The sequence below is a fragment of the Oncorhynchus keta genome, unplaced genomic scaffold (genome assembly GCF_023373465.1).
Source record: "Oncorhynchus keta strain PuntledgeMale-10-30-2019 unplaced genomic scaffold, Oket_V2 Un_contig_3981_pilon_pilon, whole genome shotgun sequence".
NCBI classification, from domain to species: domain Eukaryota; kingdom Metazoa; phylum Chordata; class Actinopteri; order Salmoniformes; family Salmonidae; genus Oncorhynchus; species Oncorhynchus keta.
Window position 1 is genome coordinate 562,279 of NW_026287538.1, and position 15,991 is coordinate 578,269.

At 42.3% G+C, this 15,991-nt stretch overlaps 2 protein-coding genes across 2 annotated transcripts in view; one reads left to right on the forward strand and one right to left on the reverse strand.

The window, feature by feature from the left end:
* Positions 1-359: 359 nt before the first annotated feature.
* rpgrb (retinitis pigmentosa GTPase regulator b) lies at positions 360-12,909 on the reverse strand. The gene is given in 15 exon segments (XM_052509095.1): positions 360-1,732; positions 1,734-3,674; positions 4,024-4,083; positions 4,168-4,280; positions 4,525-4,717; positions 5,399-5,596; positions 7,182-7,306; positions 7,501-7,656; positions 7,968-8,126; positions 8,331-8,480; positions 8,672-8,830; positions 10,535-10,597; positions 11,028-11,120; positions 11,363-11,488; positions 12,646-12,909. Coding segments are annotated over 15 exon segments (3,783 nt in total). The 5' UTR covers positions 12,677-12,909; the 3' UTR covers positions 360-1,516.
* A 193-nt stretch (positions 12,910-13,102) lies between these two features.
* LOC118376413 (tetraspanin-7-like) overlaps positions 13,103-15,991 on the forward strand; it is a 33,432-nt gene continuing 30,543 nt past the window's right edge. The window contains exons 1-2 of the mRNA XM_052509094.1: positions 13,103-13,197; positions 13,950-14,231. Coding sequence (XP_052365054.1) covers positions 14,151-14,231 — 81 coding nt within the window. The 5' untranslated portion in view covers positions 13,103-13,197; positions 13,950-14,150. The remainder of the gene's footprint in view (positions 13,198-13,949; positions 14,232-15,991) is intronic.

Genomic DNA, 15,991 nt, shown 5'->3' on the forward strand with positions numbered 1-15,991 from the left:
TGGTTTAAGACAAAGTTCACCTGTCTGTCAGACATTTCAGAAAATCTCTTTTATGCTCACCGTCTGGGAGAGTTTCTTCTTTCACACCCTCTGGTCCCTAGAAAGAGGGAATTCTGTTTTAGAAGTTAACAAACATACAGGTCCTAGATCTGTAGATTAGGGTCATCGGTAGGGTAGCGTACCTGGAGGGGTTCTGCTGTGGACTGGCTCTGACCCTGTAATGATTGTCCCTCCATGTCCTCAGATTTCTCTTTCTCCTCTGCTTTGTTGTTCTCCTCCTCCTCCTCTTCCTCCTCCTCTTCTTCTTCTTCATCATTCTTATGTCCATCCCCCTCTTCAGCTCTTAAATCCTGCAAAAAGGGATAAGAGTGAGTGGGGCAGACTGGGTAAAACAAGCGATAGTAAGTTAGGTAACAGATACAACTTAGTCACAGGAGAGAAACTGCACACTGGCGCGCGCACACACACACACACACACACGAGGGAGAGTCGGCACTAAAGAGACGTGAGGAAGACTAGAGGTGGGAGCGTCACATTGGATATGGATAGTGGAGTCACAACAGGGAGCTAAGGGATTACAGACAGGGATAAAGGAAGAAAAGGGATCCCACCTGCCACTGGAACAGTTTAATGCAAACAGCACTATGTATTCATGTGTAGAGAATGTGTTCAACACAAATTATATCATACGTGGTGGGACTAGTTCTTGACACTGATTTTGATCGTTTTAGAACAACAAATATTTATTTAAACATAAATAACACTATTCTGGAATATTCATTATATCAAACAAATCATGATAAAGAAAAAGTACAAAATCGTTGGAGGGCATGCCTGGAAAATAGTAGCTACTATTAGTAAATTGTCTTTACAGAAGAACAAAGTTGAAAAGGGTATTTTTAAAAAGCATTTTAGCATCAAATCTTAACTGCCGTGTAAAATGGTAAAGGACTATACAAGGAGATTGAAAGACAAGGCTGTGGACATTCAGTTAATAAAGTAAAACAAAATGGAAGTCGTGAATAAAAACAGTGAGACTGTAAAGGCAGTTGATATACAGTAAAACAAAATGGAAGTCGTGAATAAAAACAGTGAGACTGTAAAGGCAGTTGATATACAGTAAAACAAAATGGAAGTCGTGAATAAAAACAGTTAGACTGTAAAGGCAGTTGATATACAGTAAAACAAAATGGAAGTCATGAATAAAAACAGTGAGACTGTAAAGGCAGTTGATATACAGTAAAACAAAATGGAAGTCGTGAATAAAAACAGTGAGACTGTAAAGGCAGTTGATATACAGTAAAACAAAATGGAAGTCGTGAATAAAAACAGTGAGACTGTAAAGGCAGTTGATATACAGTAAAACGAAATGGAAGTCGTGAATAAAAACAGTAGGAGACAAATCTAGTTATACAAAAAGGTATGGGTTGTAAAAAGACATTAAAATGCTCAATTAAGAGTGTTCCTGAGAGAAGATGACAGACAGCACTGGTTTGGAACAGAACACATAGGGCTATCATTTGAGATTGAGGTACTGAGGTAAAACATTGTCCCAGAACTCTTCCCCTTTCCCTGACCTCTGTTTGGACCCGTTACCTCTGGCCGCAGCATTCTGATGACTCTCCTGGCCTTCATTAGCTTTTCCTTTGTCAACCACCTCTTCTTCCTCCTCCTCCTCTCTGGCTTCATGTTCTTCTTTATCCTCCTCTTTTCCTTCTTCTTCCTCACCTTCACTCACTCTCCTCCTCCTCTCCAGGTTCTTCCTCATCTTCACTCTCTTCCTCCTCTCCAGGTTTTTCTTCTTCTTCCTCATCATCATCTTCACTCTCATCCTCTCCAGCTTCTTCATCATCTACACTCTCCTCCTCCTCTCCAGGTTCTTCTTCTTCCTCATCTACACTATCCTCCTCCTCCTCTCCAGGTTCTTCTTCTTCCTCATCTACACTCTCCTCCTCTCCAGGTTCTTCTTCTTCCTCCTCATCATCTTCACTCTCCTCCTCCTCTCCAGCTTCTTCCTCATCTTCACTCTCCTCCTCCTCTCCGGCTTCTTCTTCTTCATCCTCCTCCTCCTCTTCACTCTTATCGTCTTCTTCCCTCTCCTCTGCAGTACTGCTCTCTTCCTCTCCTTCCTCTGTTCCACTGCCTGCCTCATTCTTATCTTCCTCCTCTACAGATCCTACACTCTCATCCTCACCCTCTTCCTCTTTCTCTCCATCTTCTTCATCCTCCTCTTCATAATTGGATTCCTTACTCTTGCTCTCAGTGTCACTATGCGATACTTCCCCACTCTCTTCCTCCTCCTTGCTCTCCCCCCCCCCTTCTTCCTCCTCCTCCTCTCCCACACTCTCTCCCTCTCCTCCCACTGGGCTACTTGTCCCGTCACCCTCCTCCTCTTCCTCCAGTCCACTCTCCTCTTTCTCTGCATCCTCTAACTCACTTTCGTCTCCCTGATCTGTTTCAGTCTTACATGGCTCATCTCCTCCCTCGCTCTCCTCCTCTAATTCAGAGATCCCTCCATCCTCCCCCTCTACCTTCACTGTGTCATCATTCTCACCGTTTTCCTCATCTGTCACCTCATCACGGCTCTCGGCCACTTCTTTTACATCCCCACTTTCTGCCCTCCTCATTCCAACCCCTCCCTCACTCTCTTCCTCTTCACCCTCACTCTCCTGCTTGGCCGGTGTCTGATCGTCGCTGCTCCCTGTCTCGTCTCCACTCTCCTCCCCTCTCCTCTCCTCCTGTTCTCTGTTGTCTGGGGGACCAGAGTAGGACCTGCATTGCTCCTCCTCCACCCCCTGATCAGAGCTCCCCTGGGCGGGAATGATGTTGATGCGGACTGCTGTTCTCTTGCCTCCTGGTTCGGAGGCCATGGATGCAGATGACTGGCTCCAGGAAGACTGGGCGTCCTCAGCACTCGGTCTGCTGAACCTCTGGGCCCTGCTCTGACTCCGGACTGACTCACTGTCTGAGGGAGAACCAAACTGTCTGGCTGTCACTAGCCCCACACCTGACCCCAGAGAGGTCACTCTGGTCAGTATGCTGCGCAGCGGTGTCTGTTCAGGTGGTTCAGTCTTTGGTTTGCTCTTTTCTCTTTCTGTGTTTTCATTCGTCGTTTTTTGTGGCACTTCAGACACCAGGTCTGGTTCAGTTGTCTTGTCCACAGGCAGTGCATCAGTTAGCTTAAGGCCTTGTGAATGTCTGCCACTCTTTCTATCTGGTGTTCTCCTAACAGCTATATGTTGACTTTTCACCTTTGTAGATATAGAGTTGACTTCTAAGAGAGTCTTTTTGACCTCTGCACTTTGACCTTTGGCTATGCCCTTTATTTGGATTGCCTTAGAATCCATGACAAATGGTTGTTTTTTCTGTGCGGATGGACAGGGTTTGGACTTGGCCGTGCTAATGTCCCCTATGCTGGAGGACTTGGCAGGGCCAGCCTTCGGCTCAGCAGGCTTTATCGCCTCCGGAGCCACAACGAGGTTCTCCTTGCCACTGCCTTTGCCCTGGGCAGCCCTGTGGCGCGGTCTCTTCTCTACCACCAGAGACCTGTCACTGGAGCTCCTCAGCAGCTCTGTGGGCAGTGCCCCCCGCGGGGTGGGATCCACCCTCCTAGGGGTACAGAGTTCTGGCTGTTCCCCAGCCTTACCACGCCCTTTCACAAGCTTACCCTTCCTCTATCACCAGCGCCAGGAAGCAGAGGATGAAGAAAATATGAAAGAGTTAGAGGAAAATAGTAAACATGCAGAGAAAACAGAGTGAAGAACTCAATAGTGCTCAACGCTGAAAGAAAAACACAGACAGATGGTAGATAGTCACTGTAAATGGTACAGGGAAGCAGAATGGCTAGTGTGACGTAAATGAAAGTGTATGCCCTGAGTTCCTCAGTCAGACCCTCCCTTGTTCAGGAAGACTATTGATAGTGCTGAGTAATTTTGCAAGGAGCTTGCCGGTCGGTGCGCAGAAGCTGCTTGATCATAATAAGAAAACTCCTTAGTTGACAGTTAAGCTGTGTGTGCATCTTACCTTCTGTACAGGGCACAACGTCAATGTCTTGTCACTGGGGTCCATTTTCATCACATGAGTCTGCCACAAAGAAGAGACTTTTGTGATAACTTCTGTATGAAAGCGGCACAGAATGTACAGGACAGAATTGGGTTGGTGACTCACCATGTTGAGGAAGTCCGTGGTGTCTCCCAGATCTTTAACACTCTCGTTGTCCATCATGTTCTCCATAGTGCTGCTGTCTCCCTCATCCCTTCCCTTCTCAGCTGACCTCTTTTCTGCCACCAACAAAATATCACAAGAATCTTTTCACTTCTTAAAAAGGAATATATAGGCTCAAGAGAAGCTAGGAGAAATGTGAACAGTTGCATTGTGATGTGATAATGAAAAAGGGACCATGCTAGCTGTTGAAAATGCAATGCTTCACCAAGGAATATGCGTGTTTTCTAAATAGTTCAACATTTGAAACAGATATGCCTGCAATGTAATGTAATGTAATGCAATGTAGTTCAGTGTAGATACCCTTCTTGTTAGACCCAGTGCTCCTGTGTTGGTGAATGCCGTTGTGCACCTTTCTGTTGGTTAGCTCCTTGGGGGGCAGACTGGAGGGGATGGTCTGGCTGGACACGGGCAGGGGTGTGGAGGTATTGAGGTGTCCGGACGTCAGGGGGGGCAGGGTCCGGAACATGATCCCAAACTGCTCCGGGGAACGTTCCTGAAACAGAGAACACAGGGTTAGTTAGCTGTGTTAGCTTAGCTAGCTTACTTATATCCACTACTTGTTAGGCCCATGATTATGCTCCATGTTGTTACTTATATCCACTACTTGTTAGGCCCATGATTAGGCTCCATGTTGTTACTTATATCCACTACTTGTTAGGCCCATGATTATGCTCCATGTTGTTACTTATATCCACTACATGTTAGGCCCATGATTAGGCTCCATGTTGTTACTTATATCCACTACTTGTTAGGCCCATGATTAGGCTCCATGTTGTTACTTATATCCACTACTTGTTAGGCCCATGATTAGGCTCCATGTTGTTACTTATATCCACTACTTGTTAGGCCCATGATTAGGCTCCATGTTGTTACTTATATCCACTACTTGTTAGGCCCATGATTAGGCTCCATGTTGTTACTTATATCCACTACTTGTTAGGCCCATAATTAGGCTCCTTGTTGACAGTGCTAAAAGGTGAAGGATGTCTAGTTAGGGATCTCCTTAGAGAACCAGGCCGCTAACATTAAAACAAACACTGACTCAATAGTTTCAGACAACTATCTGAGGAACTGGACCGCAACATCCCAGGGACATGTGGCGGTTCAGGGACTGGATGTTGAGACTCCCAACAATCCCACTTTTACATGTGTGGACCCCCAGGCCAGTACCCACCCTCTCTCTCCTCCTGACCCGGGCAGAGAGGCTACTGTTCAGGGAAGCAGGGGTGGAGGTGAGGGTGTCCCCTAAGAGCTCTGTGTAGGACTTCTCCAGGTAGTCCTCTGTGACATCATTCTCCTCCAGAGTCACTTCCTGACAGCTCTTGTCTCTGGGCTTGGCTAGAACCAGCATGTGGCAACCTCCGCATGTCACCTGGAACAAAGACAACATGTAATTGACCTGAATCTTGCACTAGACAAAATTACAAGATAAGACTGTCCAACTATCATCACTTTTTTACGCTTTCAGGGAAAAATCTAAACTTGAGATAAATGTGCAAAACTTTCAATTTGGCATCAGCCATGCTATGATGTCAAAGTGAAATTCTCAAATTACAATTCAGCCTTCAGTTGAAAACATGAGGTACAGTTGAAGTTGGAAGTTAACACACTTAGGTTGGAGGCATTAAAACTTGTTTTTCAACCACTCCACAAATGTCTTGTTAACAAACTATAGTTTTGGCAAGTCGGTAAGGACATCTACTTTGTGCATGACACAAGTCAGTTTTCCAACAATTGTTTACAGACATTATTTCACTGTATCACAATTCCAGTGGGTCAGAAGTTTACATACACTAAGTTGACTGTGCCTTTAAACAGATTAGAAATTTCAAGAAAATGATGTCATGGCTTTAGAAGCTTCTGATAGGCAAATTGACATCATTTGTGTCAATTGGAGGTGTACCTGTGGATGTATTTCAAGGCCTACCTTCAAACTCAGTGCATCTTTGCTTGACATGATGAGAAAATCAAAAGAAATCAGCCAAGACCTCCGGAAAAAAAATGGTCTGGTTCATCCTTGGGAGCAATTTCCAAATGCCTGAAAGTACCACGTTCATCTGTACAAACAATAATATTCAAGTACCAACACCTTGGGACCACGCAGCCTTCATGCATTCTGTCTCATAGAGATGAACGTACTTTGGTGTGAAAAGTGCAAATCAATCCCAGAACAACAGCAAAAGACCTTGTGAAGATGTTGGAGGAAACAGGTACAAAAGTATCTATAATCGACAGTAAAACGAGTCCTATATCGACATAACTTGAAAGGCCACTCAGCAAGAAGCATTTATTTTTGCTGCAGAAGGGACTGGTGAACTTCACAAAATAGATGGCATCATGAGGAATTTAAAATTATGTCGATATATTGAAGCAACATCTCAAGACATCAGTCAGGGAGTTAAAGCTTGGTCGCAAATGAGTCTTCCAAACGGACAATGACCCCAAGCATACTTCCAAAGTTGTGGCAAAATGTCTTAAGGACAACAACGTCAAGGTATTGGAGTGGCCATCACAAAGCCTTAACCTCAATCCTATAGAACATTTGTGGGCAGAACTGAAAAAGCATGCGCAATCAAGGAGGCCTACAAACCTGACTCAGTTACACCAGCTCTGTCAGGAGGAATGGGCCAAAATTCACCCAACTTATTGTGGGAAACTTGTGGAAGGCTACCCGAAACGTTTGGCCCACGTTAAACAATTTAAAGGCAATGCTACCAAATACTAATTGAGTGCATGTAAAACCTGAGCCACTGGAAATGTGATGAAAGAAATAAAAGCTGAAATAAATCACTCTCTACTATTATTCTGACATTTCACATTCTTAAAATAAAGTGGTGATCCTAACTGACCTAAGACAGGGACTTTTTACTAGGATTAAATGTCAGCAATTGTGAAAAACTGAGTTTAAATGTATTTGGCTAAGGTGTATGTAAACTTCCGACTTCAACTGTACATACCGCTTGGACGTTGTACTTGAGGAAGCGTGGACAGAGAGTGGGCTTGAATTGATTGGTGAAGTTCTCCTCTCCCAGACCCAGCTTCCCATGTCTCCCGTCCCCAAAGGTATAGAGAAGACCATTGTCTGAAACCATGACAACTACATGTCAGTCAACTTAATAGACGCGAGCAATGTTATCATGGCAAATGGCAATGGAGTTTATCCATAAAATGCTAGTACCACTGTTGTATAAAAGTTTGCACATTTACAATGTCTTTTAACATTTTCTGAATTATAACTGTTTTGGGGTGAAAATTGTGTCCGCTAAGCCTGTTTACCTGTGATGACAGCAGTGTGGTTCTCCCCACACATCACCTGTCGTACTCGGCCCTTCCTGAAGTGATCCACCGCTCTGGGCAGCCTCGCCTCAAAGATGAAGGTCCCCTGGCCCAACTGACCAAACTGACCCAGGCCAAAGGTGTACAGGTCCTCCTCTAGAGTCAAATCAAACACAGCGCTACATGGTTAACCCACTATCTCCTGATGCTTTGTGCCATGGAGAAAAACCCCAGACAGTTTCATTACGCATATAAAACATAAAAAGAAGTACACAACCACAAACAGGTACAACAAAATCTTATAACAATGTGCATTTAGACTTTACACGACCTACCTTCACTATTTGGATAAATACAAGCATTTTAAGGACACTTTCAAAGTGGGACCAAAACCTGTTCATGGGACATACTGAAAGCCACAGCCTTGTGAGAATCAACTGCCCATTGGTTGACACCAAGCTGCCTACCTGTCACAGCCACGGTGTGCCCGCCTCCACATGCCACCTGGGTCACCTGGTCTGTGATGCCCTTCACCAGCTGGGGCATGCGGTGTCCATCGAGCTGACCCGTGGCCAGGCCCAGTTTGCCGCTGTCGCACTCCCCAAATGTGTACAGGCCCCCGTCAACTGTGACAAAAGAGATTCCCTGTTGATTAATTGCATTAACATATTTACCTATTTTTATATCTATATCTATACATTATTCTACCAACCCAAGAAAAATGACATCTTCATACACAATGGGGTAACTCCCTATTCCTACAAAGTTGTGGAATCATGTGACCTGCCACACTGACAGTGCTGAAGTAGGCTATGCCATTGTCCCCTCACCAGTGACGAAGGCAGAGTGGTAGTACCCACAGGACACCCAGGCCACTGGCCGACCCACAGTGACCTCCTGGGGGGTCAGGGCACTGCTCTCCTTCCCCAGGCCGATCTGACCCTCAGTGTTGTCACCCCACATGAACAGCGTCCCACTCTCTAGAACAAGGACATCATCACCGTGATTATTTACAGCAAAAACCAGGTGAGGAGGAGCAACAGAAATAGACAGTTGATAGTAAATTCGTGCAACTCTGGTCTATGAAGTAAAAATGTTTGTCATCAATATGAACCAGAAGACATTCATAGTTGTAACTCAGAGGTTGTGTCTTATAACGGGAGATTCTTACCTGTGAGGGCAGCAGAGGTGTTGGAGCCGGCAGCAAGCATTTTGATTGGTCCATGTGAACTGAAGAAGTCCACCAATTGGAAGGCTGTCCTCTCCCCACAGTCTCCCAGACCTAGCTGACCTTCGTTGTTTCCACCGGTAGAGTACACGTTTCCCCGAGCTGTGGACAGGACACATACATGAATCAGTCTCAGTTCTACTACCACAAGGATTATAATATAAAACATTAAAGGCAAAACTTCACTTTCCTGTGTTTATTTTTTTATATATATATTTTCTACATGGCAAAATAATAGTGAAGACATCAAAACTATGAAATAACACATATGGAATCATGTAGTAACCAAAAAAGTGTTAAAGATAATCAAAATATATGTTCTATTTAGATTCTTCAAAGTAGCCACCCTTTGCCTTGATGACAGCTTTGCACACTCTTGGCATTCTCTCAACCAGCTTCATGAGGTAGTCACCTGGAATGCATTTCAATTAACAGGTGTGCCTTGTTAAAAGTTCATTTGTGGAATGTATGTCCTTCTTAATGTATTTGAGTCACAGTTGTTTTGTGACACGGTATGGGTGGTATACAGAAGATGGCCCTATTTTGCAAAAGACAAAGTCCATATTAAGGCAAGAACAACTCAAATAAGCAAAGAGAAACGATAGTCCATCATTACTTTAAGACGTGAAAGTCAGTCAATACGTATGTATGTATGTATGTGTGTATGCATGCATGCGTGCGTGCGTGCGTGCGTGCGTGCGTGCGTGCATGTATGTATGTATGTGTGTGTGTGTGTGTGTGTGTGTGTGTGTGTGTGTGTGTGTGTGTGTGTGTGTGTGTGTATGTATGTATGTATGTATGTATGTATGTATGTATGTATGTATGTATGTGTGTATGTATGCATGTATGTATGTATGTATGTATGTATGTATGTGTATGTGTGTGTGTGTGTGTGTGTATGTATGTGTGTATGTATGTATGTATGTATGTATGTATGTATGTATGTATGTATGTATGTATGTATGTATGTATGTATGTATGTATGTGTATGTATGTATGTATGTATGTATGTATGTATGTATGTATGTGTGTATGTATGTATGTGTGTATGTGTGTATGTATGTATGTATGTATGTATGTATGTATGTGTGTATGTATGTATGTATGTATGTATGTGTGTATGTGTGTGTGTGTGTGTGTATGTATGTATGTATGTATGTATGTATGTATGTGTGTGTGTGTGTGTGTATGTATGTATGTATGTATGTATGTATGTATGTATGTATGTATGTATGTATGTATGTATGTATGTATGTATGTCCTTGTTTTTTAAAGAAAAGCACATTTTTTGTCCATTAAAATATTATCAAATTGATCAGAAATACAGTGTAGACATTGTTAATGTTGTAAATGACTATTGTAGCTGTGGAAATTGATTATTTTTTATGGAATATCTACATAGGCGTACAGAGGCCCATTATCAGCAACCATCACTCCTGTGTTCCAATGGCACGTTGTGTTTGCTAATCCAAGTTTATCATTTTAAAAGGCTAATTGATCATTAGAAAACCCTTTTGCAATTATGTTGAAGCTGAAGACTGTTGTTCTGATTAAAGAAGCAATAAAACTAACCTTCTTTAGACTAGTTGTGTATCTGGAGCAGCAGCATATGTAGGTTCGATTACAGGCTCAATATGGCCAGAAACAAAGAACTTTCTTCTGAAACTCGGTAAAAGGCCTACTTAAAGGCATAGTCCTTGTGTTTTAACTAATTTACCCCCAAACTCCATCCCACTTAGTAATATGATCATAATTTGGTACATGTCATCATATATATTGTATCTGTGGTCATAACTGTGTACTTACAAGTGTAAACTATAGTGTGATTTCTTCCACAGGCTGCAAGCCGCACCTTTTCAGACTTCAAAGCTTAGAGAAAAACAAGAATGAGAAAGACACCCATTTTCAGATTGCAATCAGCCACAATAGCAGGCCAACCCTCTCTTTCGCTCCTCTGCTGCCCTCCTGCTCGGGAGATTAGATTATTCCAGATTACAGACCCCTCCAGATTGGGATTACCGCAGTGACAAATCTCTCTTTGTCTCCTGCTACTAGTATACCCATTCACAATTTACAAAACAACAGCATCATTACTTAGTTTAAGCCACAGAAAATCCAACTAATTTTGAGGGGGAAAAACATCATTGGACATTTGATTTCAGAGGCTATATTGTCTGTCGTCGTCCCCCACTCCCTCTTGTCTAGTACATTCAAGGGGAGATAAGCAGCTGTGTATGACAGCAATACAAGAGAGTACTGCTTTTGACCCAAAACAAAGGGAGAGCAAATTTAAACCCACCTTTCACACAAGTGGGCTTGTTCACCATGGTCTTTGATCCCAAACCCAGCTGACCCCAGTTGTTACTGCCAAACATGAAAAGCTTGCCATTCTCTGTTGAAAAATAAATAAATAAAACCACTTGAGAAAGCTACAGGAACAGCGACATTAATACTAATAGAAGCTGCAGTTGAGCAGTATTTCATTTGCATAAAAATGTATTTGAAATGTGTGATAGGTGTGTTAGCAAATTATTTTATCTTACTTCAGATGTTGCATGTTCTTCAGAATTGCAGGCCCATTTTCATATGGCTCTGATCAATACCATCAGTTTGAAAACGTAATCAGTCACTGACCTGTTATCAATGCTGTGTGCTCATCCCCACAGGTGATTTTCAGAGGTACATCATTTTTCAGCCAAAATTTACTGGGGATGTTATCTGCAAATTTGCTTTTTCCAAAGGTGAAGACTGCTCCCGTTTCTGTTAGAACACAAACAACATCGATCACACTTCAAACAGCTAGATAGCCGGCTAATAATACACATGGCTAGATGGGATACAAATTGACGTCAAATGATGCATTTTTAGCTAACCCTAACCCAACCTTTTATTTTTTAAATTTAACTAGGCAAGTCAGTTAACTACAAATTCTTATTTACAATGACCGCCTACCCCGGCCAAACCCAGACGACGCTGGGCCAAAGGTGCGCTACCCTATGGGACTCCCAATCACGGCCAGATGTGATAGAGCCTGGATTTGAACCAGTGACTGTAGTGATGCCTCTTGCACTAAGATGCATTGCGTTAGGCCGCTGCACCACTCGGGAGCCCAAAAAGTTCCAATACAGCCATTTTTAAATTTTTATCTCAATATCAAATCATTTCTGGGTAACAATGAAGTACCTTAATGTGATTGTTTTCTAAAATAGTCAAAAATAAACAAAAATAGTTAGCAAATACTAGCAATTTCTCAAACAATTTTACTAGGACTGTTATTGGCAGAGGTTTGGAACTCTTTCTTATTGGTGTTTTAACTAATTTACCCCCAAACTCCATCCCACCAAAGCAGGCTGAAATTACAAGTGTGTTTTTTCAAACAGCTAAAAGGACATTGTTATAATTTCCACAATTTCACAGTATTATTGCAACCTCATAGTATGGAAATATATATATATATATATATATATATATATATATAAAACACTGGGAAATCACGTTGTTGGTTGCACTGGCCCTTTAACCCAATTCTCATAACCTGCTACTCAAAGTCCACTCTGATATAAACTATATCCCATCTAGTCCAAACAATAATACACCACTAGAAGCTAATTGAGATAGCTTACTACCTGTTAACCACATTATCAAAGATACTGATAACTTTTCCCTTTTTCCTGTGACATTCTCCGTGACAGACGTAAACAACGGCGCACATGGAGGTTGTCCCTTGTTGCCAACTTGTTAGCTAATTTTAACTAGCGTTATCTTGCCTGGCTACTTTGCTCATGTGTGATAGTTTATGTTAGCTAGCACACTAGCTAACGTTAGCAAGCGATATATTTCATGTTCATTCCGAAACATTTTCAAACGGGTGAATAATGTTAACTAGTTAACGTTAGCTATATAGCGAGCTATCTTACCAGGTATCTCGTCTTCTGTCTCCCCTGCCATCGTAGTGTCAAATCGGCTTAGCAACTACACTCCACAGGGTTAACTGCTTCTATGCGTGTTGTGTGTTGTTTTCGTCCGAAATAACCCGGATGTAAACAAAATTTCACCTGTAGCAACCAAGGCTGCGTTTCATTTTGTGTCGAGTCGCACCCTCCCCTGTGTCATTTGTTCAGTCCCCCTCGCACATCTGGGGCGTCTGTTGAAAGCAAATGGCAGAAATAATGTTCCCTTTTGCTTACATTCATCCAGTGGTCTCAGATCTGAAGGGGAATGAGGCAGGGCAGAGGGGAGGAAGCATATTAATAAACTGAAAACCAGCGCAGGGATCAACTTCTTCTATACGTTACGTTCCCTTAGTCAACGAATGGTTGCGTGCAACGTCATCGATTGTGTCATCGACTGACAGATTGCTATAACATTATGATGCGGTTAGCTGACATGTTAAATACCTATCCAGGCGGTGTAAGATATGGCAGGCGTAAGGAACACCTGAGCAGAGGAACATGCCGACAGATAAGAGGGTAAGGTAGTTACCGGTATATTTTGTGCTGTCAGTGCCAGGGGTGTATTCATTAGTCGGATACCGTTTACTCCAAACGTAAAACCAATAGTTTTTATTGGACAAATTCAGTTAGGCATCTCCCCGTTTCGTTCAAACCGGTTTTGCAACAGACAATCAACTGAATCAACTAATGATACACCCATGGTCAAAGATGGTTTTTAACTCTGTGGCTAGGTTTCCATTAGTCTGGCTATAACACCTAACTCTCGAAGTCCTCCTGACTTCACAGTTAGCCTGGACGAGGCTAACTGGCCTATTAGACTATGTTTGTGGAGCCTATGCCCCCGTTGGTTGCTAAGATCTTTCCCTTGCAGTTTCACGATACGTTGCAATCACAAGCATCTCACATGGAACACCAGCCTGTCAATTCTGTTACCAGTCTGTGAACACTTTTCACACCTTGTCAGATGATCACATGAACTTTAGTCACTCTCCAAATTGCAATACCTCCTTTGCAGCCAACCATCTTGCTTTTACATTGAGCAAAAGACTTGTGGCTTAATTTGTGGATTAATTTCTTTCCAATAGTTGTACCCCTAATCGTTAAAAAAATATATATGTGCAATAAATAGGCTTTGTCTTTAAACCAGTATTATAATGTTTTTGTAACGACTTTCACATAAAATGCAACACGTATTTTAAAATGATTAATTGACTTTGTAACACCTGTTATATACACTCCATAATAATAATTGATCAGGGTTTTCACAGTAACCCGTGAACCCCGCCAGACGGCGCATGGAGAGGTCCGAGACCTGTAGAACCACCTGCAGCTCATTCATTTACTGCCAGTGAGGAGAGAGCGACTGCGCTGTGAAAGACTGCGGGTGGATTAACTGAACCAACAAAGCCCAGTGGAGAATCACAGCAACGCAGCCCCGCTGAAAACCCAGCGCCCCATTTTACAGTAGAATGGCATCAAGAAGAATGGAGACCAAACCAGTGATAACCTGCCTCAAAACGCTCCTCGTCGTCTATTCCTTCGTGTTTTGGGTAAGCAGACATGTCAAAGCGATAGTTTACTGTCGTCCTAAATGTCATATGTAGGTAATAATCTAGTTTGTGAACGGTATGATTGAATAGTTTACGTTGGAAAAAAACGGATGTGGGGCCGTGCGCACAGGCTGCTGTCTTGGAACAAGTGCACGTTTATTAGTGGGCGCGCTGCGTGGACCGTTATCTTTATTATAGGCTAGCATTATTATAACGTTTGAAGAGTTTTTTCTTCTTCTATAGACTAGGAAATATATTTGTATTAAGTAGGCTATAAATATTGAAACAAATGTTGATTATGTGAAATGTCGTTAATATTTTTTTCGCTAATCCTAACGAAGCCATCATTTATTATATATACATTTTTTTACATTTCTTTTTCCTGTGATTTTGTAAGTGGACACTAACATTCACATGCTGTTGTAAGAATGTTAAGAATAGTCCAACAGGTAACCTAATCAACATCTGGTCACACTTTATTTGGATAGTCCGGATTTTCCATCTGTAGATGCTCTACAGATGGTCATGCTATCAACAAACTATCTGTTGATAAGCAACTGCTTCATAAGGTTACGGTTAGGGTTATGTTTAGAATAAGCGTTAAAGGTTAGGCTTAGAATAAGGGTTAGGGTTAGGATAAGGGTTAGGGCTAAGGCTAAGGTTAGGGTTAGTAGATAGTTAGTTGAAATGTTACTGATAGCCTGTAGATCATCTGTAGAACATCTCCAGATGGACTATCCAAATAATGTGATACCCAATGGTGGGAGGTTCAATGCATCAAATGGTGGCAGGTTCTCAAAGTACCATGATGGACACTGTGCATATTAAAGCAAAGGCGCAAACTCTCCTGTAGCACCACCCCAATTGGTTGAATTATGTGTGTGAGACTGTTTGGGTGTTATGCCTCTTATTTATTGAGATAGCCTATAATTGTCTCACTGTATTGGATGAATGATCTTATTGCTTTTCAGGAAGGAAAGGGGTAAGTACGTTACCCAGGATGTAATCAAAGGATAGGGGTCTACATCTATTTTAGCACAGGGCAGGGCATGCCCTCTCTCTGCATTTACATACATGGGTCCATATGGAATATATGCTTGTGATGGATGAGAGTAGGCGTGGTTCAGTCAGTCCCATAGGTTAGTGGGGCTGGAGTCCCTTACACGAGGCATAGCAGCAGTGGTGGAAAATGTACTCAATTGTCATACTTGAGTAAAAGTAAAGATACCCTAATAGAAAATGTCTCAAGTAAAAGTATTATTGCTTCTTCAATCAGCACAACAATTTTCAGCTGTGCAAACATAATTGCAAAAGGGTTTTCTACTTATAAATTAGCCTTTTAAAATGATAAACTTGGATTAGCTAACACAATGTGCCATTGGAACACAGGAGTGATGGTTGCTGAAAATGAGCCTCTACGCCTATTTAGATATTCCATAAAAAAATCTGCCGTTTCCAGCTACAGTAGTAATTTACAACATTAACAATGTCTATACTGTATTTCTGATAAATGTTATGTTACTTTAATGGACCAAAAAATGTGCTTTTGTTTGAAAGCAAGGCCATTTCTAAGTGACCCCAAACCTTTGAACGGTAGTGTATGTATACTTGGGTTATCACCTTTCAACAGAAAAAGATAGAAAATCACTGGAGGATGTCTTTAAGGAGTACATGGACTACAGGGCATTACCACTTAGACTGTGATTGAACAGAAAGACCCACTCCAATGAGATCAATTGCTCAGATTATATGTAGTGGAC